This window comes from Myxine glutinosa, chromosome 5, assembly GCF_964187855.1.
Source record: "Myxine glutinosa chromosome 5, kmMyxGlut1.1, whole genome shotgun sequence".
Classification (NCBI taxonomy): domain Eukaryota; kingdom Metazoa; phylum Chordata; class Myxini; order Myxiniformes; family Myxinidae; genus Myxine; species Myxine glutinosa.
Genome location: NC_136265.1, coordinates 29,151,069 through 29,157,935, shown reverse-complemented (window position 1 = coordinate 29,157,935; position 6,867 = coordinate 29,151,069). Strand labels below are relative to the sequence as shown.

Below are 6,867 nucleotides of genomic sequence, written 5' to 3'. Positions count from 1 at the left end.
CGTATTCATTTATTTCACGTTGGAAAACTATGTTGCCGTTAAACTATGTTTTAAAACGAATTCAAACTGCGATTAAATTAAAACGATTCATCGTAACTGCGATTTGCGAACTTCCGGACAGTGACGACTTCACTTCCGGCAGCCAATCACAGAACGCTTTGTTGCGTAGGCGTGGCCGATGTGAGACGAGCGGAGCTGAGCGCGTTACGAGCTGACCGCCATTACGGTACGTAATTCGATTTCTTATGCGCATTATTTCTCCCAATTCAGTCAGAGCGAAGGGCGGAAGCGAAGAGCGTTGTTTTTTTTGTTTACGGGCGTACGGGCGGGGTAGAGCGTACGGGTAGCGTTTTTTTTTTTTTTTGGCAAGCAACGGGCACCCACGTACGGGCAATGCCCTAGTCTATCTATAATTCCAGCAATCTCTGTGTGTCTGTGTGTCTGTGTGTCTGTGTGTCTGTGTGTCTGTGTGTCTGTGTGTTTGTCTGTGACCGCTGTTTCTCGACAACCACGGGTCCGATATACTTGAAACTTGCCAGGTATATTGCTGGGGACCCGAGGATGTGCCTTTTCAAGGTTTTAAATTAATCGGAGAAGTACTTACCGAGCTATGTCCAAAAAACGCTTCAACCAATCAGAGAGCAGCGAGCTATCACGTGTGCCGAACGTGGCGATCAGACTCTGCCTCGGACGGCACATTTGACAGCGTATTCATTTATTTCACGTTGGAAAACTATGTTGCCGTTAAACTATGTTTTAAAACGAATTCAAACTGCGATTAAATTAAAACGATTCATCGTAACTGCGATTTGCGAACTTCCGGACAGTGAAGACTTCACTTCCGGCAGCCAATCACAGAACGCTTTGTTGCGTAGGCGTGGCCGATGTGAGACGAGCGGAGCTGAGCGCGTTACGAGCTGACCGCCATTACGGTACGTAATTCGATTTCTTATGCGCATTATTTCTCCCAATTCAGTCAGAGCGAAGGGCGGAAGCGAAGAGCGTTGTTTTTTTTGTTTACGGGCGTACGGGCGGGGTAGAGCGTACGGGTAGCGTTTTTTTTTTTTTTTGGCAAGGAACGGGCACCCACGTACGGGCAATGCCCTAGTATCATAAATTAATGGAGAAGGTCACGACGAGTTGGCGGCAATTTGGCAATACAGATATAGCTGGGAAAAAAACATAAAAAGTAATTCATTTATAGTAGTTTTCTTGTGTAAACTCCGAGACATCTATTCAAGTCGGGTGCTGGAGGCTCAGGTGAAAAACTTTCTGGATGTGCTGCTTGCCCAAGCTCGAGATGGAGTTGATGCAATAAGTGGCCCCATGTCCAAGCAAGACCAGGAAGAAAGTCTGTACGCCAATATGGCAGCATTTTGACTCCGTCACGCCACACCCTCCTCCCATTTGGTCCCCACCATCTCCCATTCTTCCTGAACCCTAACCCTAACGACCCTACCAACGTTGAGTGATTATTAGGTGGGCAACCAGGTCATTTTCCACCTGCTTCCTTGAAAGTCTATTGTTGTCACAATGCATCCAACCATCACATCCAGTGACGCACATCAGAGTGGTTTTCTGCTTATCCTCGACCTGACACATTGCTCGCTATCCTCCAGCATTGCTTCTCTTGCTGCGCTCGACTGGTTTTCCTCGTTCTGAGTCTCAGGTACGCAACCATCCAAATTGGTGCTTCCAGTGCTGTCTTCAGAACCTAGGTCTTGAGACGTACAAATCTGGTTGTGCCAGGAAGTTGCTAATTGTTCACATGTCGGAACTAGTTTTTCCGTCTCCGTCGATTGCTCTGTTACCTTCCGTATGGGTATCCTGAGTGATGCTCTGAAATCAAAGGTCCCTTTAGTTTGATCCGCCAGGTTGACTCCTCCACGAACAAAGCTGTGTTTATCAAGTTCACCCCAAGATAAACGGCGAACGTTGGACTCGTTTGCTTCCTTGGATGCCAATAATTCATGATTGCATCTCGTCTTTTCACACTCTCTTTCTTCCTCATCAATCTGCACATTTGCACCTGTTACCCAGTTCTCACCTCCCATTTCTTCCAAAAGTCCTTGGGGCTCTTTAACATGTCGCATCATGCTCATTTTTCCTTCAGAGGTCTTCACTATATTTATTTCATCTGCTGGGTCCTCGGTGTTGGTCCAGAAGCTTGACAATGATTTGGAAACAAGTTGATTTGTCGAGTACATGATTGCCTTCTGGATTATTGAACCTGATCCTTGAGCGGCCATTGCACTCGAAGCGGTGTCAACGTCTTTTTGTTGAATATTGAGACTGTCAGTACAGTAAGGTTCCACGTTACCCTCTTGTAGACCCTCCATGTCTACATCTGGCGTGCCTTGCCACTGAGCCTCCAGCGATTGCGTTGATGGACTCTGCAAGCCGACGTTCCTCTTTAGGTCCCAGTGTTGAGCTGAAGATCGAGGGTCGGTGGACATTTGCTCCTTGTAACGGTGCCCACGTTCCGTTGGCTGAACAACTATGTCAACTAGTTCAAGGCGTTGTGCTTGGGCCTCTTTTATGTTCACCGACACGATACTGCCATTCCTCTTTGCTCTTTCAAGAGCGTCATGTCTTTTGATTGCTTTTTCCTGCCGCTTCTGCTCTTTGTAAAATTCAGAGAAATTGTTGACAATAATGGGAATGGGCAAGGCGATCACCAGGACTCCTGCGATGCAGCACAGGCCACCAACTATTTTACCCAGCAGTGTTTCTGGGCAAATATCCCCATATCCAACTGTGGTCATTGTGATGGTGGCCCACCAGAAGGCAGCAGGGATGCTGGTAAACTTGGTATCCTTCTGTGCTTTCTCAGCAAAGAAAGCTAGGCTCGAGAATATCATAATTCCCATCGCCAGGAACAGTATGAGGAGGCCCAACTCATTATAACTCCGACGGAGAGTGAAGCCCAGGGACTGAAGACCGGTGGAGTGCCGTGCGAGCTTAAGGATACGAAGGATCCTCATGATTTGGAAAACCTGGACTAACCGACGCACGTTTTGGAACTGCAGAACACTGTACGGAGACTCCATAAGGGAAACAGTAATGTAATAGGGCAAGATGGCGAGCAGATCAATGATGTTCAGCGTTCCCTTGAAAAATTTCCACTTGTTAGGAGCTGAGAAGAAGCGCAAAGCGTACTCCACAGTGAACCAGGCAATGCATACAGCTTCAATCTGTGCCAGTATGGGGTTGTCCACCGTGTGTCCTGATCCATTTTTGTATTGCAGTTCTGGCAAGGTGTTGAGGGACAATGCCACCGTCGATAGGAGGATGAAAAAGACGGAGATGGTAGCTAGAACCTGCCGAGAATGTAAGAAGCAAGATGAAACCAATATTATATCACATGACAACGGCAACAGACATGCACAATGAAAATTACAAAATCATCCACAAGCCGAGGAAATATTTTTGGAAATACGTATATCTTTTTAATTCAATCTATCCTTTTTTCCAAGGATCTTTGGCACAGGGGGAATCTCGTTGTCCTGTCATGCTCTTTATCAAAACCACATATTAATTATATATATCAGATTTTCCAATTAATTACACTGGGGAGGTGGCGGAAGAAAGGTATGGAGAACAGTGGAGCAGGCATCATCAGGGTGTATATATTGTACTGTTGTCGGTCTCTCCAATTGTACGTTATGAGCACGACACGTCGTATCAACACAATCGCAACGGTTGATCGCTTTGGGGTCTTCCTCGCCGGATCACGTCTAAAAGTCACGATACCATATGAATTGGAAGTCTGAATCCACTAACGTCACGCCGATGAGGCACCACATGTGGTATGCAATGAGGCCAACGAGCCTGATGTCAGGTGTACAGTGTTAACTCACAGTGGCCAATTAGCCCTCAAAGGTATTTCTTAATTACCCCCAAGAGGACCCCGACAACCAAATTCACATGGAGACCAGGTATATTTAATAAATAAATGATAATGGTCATGGGTCGGGTAATATACCAGGAGCAATACAAGAACAAACTAGAACAGCACTCGGTAGAGAGCATACCTCCGCCAGGCTTGTCAGTTTACGTTTTGGATCACACTGATAGGCCGGATCTGGATTCGGCCCTTAACCAAAATCCATTCGGCTCGTTCTTGTCACCTAACCAACTCATCCACCAAGTTTTGTCATAACTCATCACAACCTTTTGAAACATCATGCTATATATCATTGTTGACAACTCAATGGGGGTGAATAATCACTTTTTCAAAAAGATTGTAGTCTCCGGATCTGGATCTGGATCTTCACCAAGATCTAATCAGACTCTACACACACAACCTGTCCACAAAATTTCGTCCGAATCCGTCCAGAACTTCATTCAGTGGCGGAGGTAATAACCAGTATGTAATAAAGAAATAATCTCCTTACCCACTACCAATCACATGTGCTCACAATGCCAATGGGAGATCCTTAAATATCTTATGCCTTAGGGCCCGATCAATCTCACTACAGGAATTAGACACATATATGAGGCACCAAGACAGGAAATACCCAAGGTATACCGGCATGGCACAGCTGGAACTGAAGCAAGTGGCAGGTCTGGCGTGTCCTTGTAGCACCTGCCCGTGAGGAGGAGGAGAGGGGTGGCGGGTGTGGTGGAGGTAGCTTTCCTTCGGCAGCCCTGCAGACTAACACAACTTTCTCCTCGGTGGCAGTTGGGTATCTCCTCCCCTTACCCTCAGTGCACCCGCCTTCAGCGCCGTGGGCATGCACGTCATCAATGACGTGCCATGCCCCTCCCCTCTTACTATTGGAAGAGCGTCCTGGTCTGGGAGCAGTGACCCTTCACCCCGATTTCCTGAGGAGATTCACCACAACTGAAGGTGTCTATGCCATTATAGCGCCAAAACTGCTGCGCCAAGGTCAAGCGAACGTTTTAAAATAAAATAAAAGATCGATTCCAAAGGGTGAAATGTCAATAAATAAGGTCAAAATGGATGGCGGTATTAGACACACGCATGAGGTGAATTTATCCATCGTGACTGAAACCTCACCTCCTAACTGGTGATTAGCAGGGTAGAGACAACGTGTTAGTGTGGCAGACAACGCCTGTTGCTAACTGGTTGTGAAGCATTTGCTGTTATGGGACTCGACCTGTGCCTTGCTGCCTCGACAAGTTAGGGGGTTCGATTTTTATTTAACCCGTTTAGAATGGTCACAAATAAACGATTTGGCAGTATGTCATCCTGACGAGCCCATGAGGGTAAAATGTGGATCGGCGGCTCTGCTTTCATTTATTCGTGGCCATAAATTTTCAAAGACCTGAGTGCCGCCACTTGGATGTCGTCCCAGTTTGGAAGTGATGTGTTGGCACATAATTTATGTGGATGCCGTCAGCGTCATGTTGCATTTATGGTCAGTGTTGCTTCGGTTGTTTAATTTTAATATACAGTGCATTCAGAAAGTATTCAGACCCCTTCACTTTTTTCACATTTTGTTATGTTTCAGCCTTATGCTGAGATCGTTTAAATTCATTTTTTCCCTCATCAATCTCCACTCAATACCCCATAATGACAAAGAGAAAACAGGATTTTAGAAAGTTTTGCAAATTTATTACAAAGAAAAAACTGAAATATCACATTTACATAAGTATTCATACCCTTTGCTATGACACTTGAAATTTACCTCAGGTGCCTCTCATTTCTCTTGGTCATCTTTGAGATGTTTCTACACCTTGATTGGAGTCCACCTGTGGTAAATTCAATTGATTGGACATGATTTTGAAAGGCACACACCTGTCTATATAAGGTCTCACAGCTGACAATGCAGATCAGAGCAAAAACCAAGCCATGAGGTCGAAGGAACTGCCTGCAGAGCTCAGAGACAGGATTGTGTCGAGGCACAGATCTGGGGAAGCCTACAAAAAACAATTCTGCTGCATTGAAGGTTCCCAAGAGCACAGTGGCCTCCATAATTCTTGAATGGAAGAAGTTCGGAACAACCAGGACTCTTCTTCGAGCTGGCCACCCGGCCAAACTGAGCATCGGGGGAGAAGGGCCTTGGTAAGAGAGGTGACCAAGAACCCGATGGTCACTCTGGCTGAGCTCCAGAGATCCTGTGTGGAGACGGGAGAAACTTCCAGAAGGAGAACCATCACTGCAACACTCCACCGATCTGGGCTTTATGGCAGAGTGGCCACGGAAGCCTCTCCTCAGTGAAAGACACGACCCGGGGAAGGTCGAATTGGAAGACAAAATTTCATGGGCGCCGGCGGTCGTCGAGCTAGAAACAGAAATGATTGGGGCCGAAGAGACGGCAGAATCAGAAAATAAATCATGGGAGAAGGAGATGGAATATGTACAAAGTTCGTATTCACACCGTGATGCCGTGCTTGCTAACGAAATAAAAAGTTTGCAGGTGCTGGCGGAAAAGTAGGACCCCGAGGACCGAGGTGAGTGAAAATAATGGCGCGAATGTGTTTGGCGCGAACGGGTTTTTGGCGCGCTTGGGACAGAGACGAAACCCGGGTGGTCGTCGAAGGTCCATTGTGCGGTGTACTAGGGCGACTGGCGCGAAGTACGAGAGAGAGTGTGCGCCGAAGCGTGAGTGAGGAAAGTGTGCACCAGGGTGTGGGATGATCGGGTGTGTAACAGGAGAGTGCACACCCGAGGGTGTTACGGAGTGTGTAACGAAAAAGTGTGCACCATGGTGTGCGATGATTGGGTGTGTAACAGGACAGTGCACACCCGTGGATGTTACAGACTGTGTACGGGAATCATGTGTAACGGAGTTTGTGAAAGGTGTGAGTGCGCCTAGGTGTGCAGGTGCGAGTACGGTGTGTGAGGGAGAATGCACACCAGAGAATGTGGAAGGAGAGTGTGCAGTAACGGAGTGTATG

The 6,867-nt window shown here is 46.9% G+C and overlaps 1 protein-coding gene across 1 annotated transcript in view; it reads right to left on the bottom strand.

Annotated features, from left to right (window-relative positions):
- Window positions 1-1,565: 1,565 nt before the first annotated feature.
- LOC137428679 (potassium voltage-gated channel subfamily B member 1-like) overlaps window positions 1,566-6,867 on the bottom strand; it is a 47,702-nt gene continuing 42,400 nt past the window's right edge. Inside the window, exon 3 of the mRNA XM_068118584.2 lies at window positions 1,566-3,320. Within this exon, the coding sequence (XP_067974685.2) occupies window positions 1,566-3,320 (1,755 nt within the window). The remainder of the gene's footprint in view (window positions 3,321-6,867) is intronic.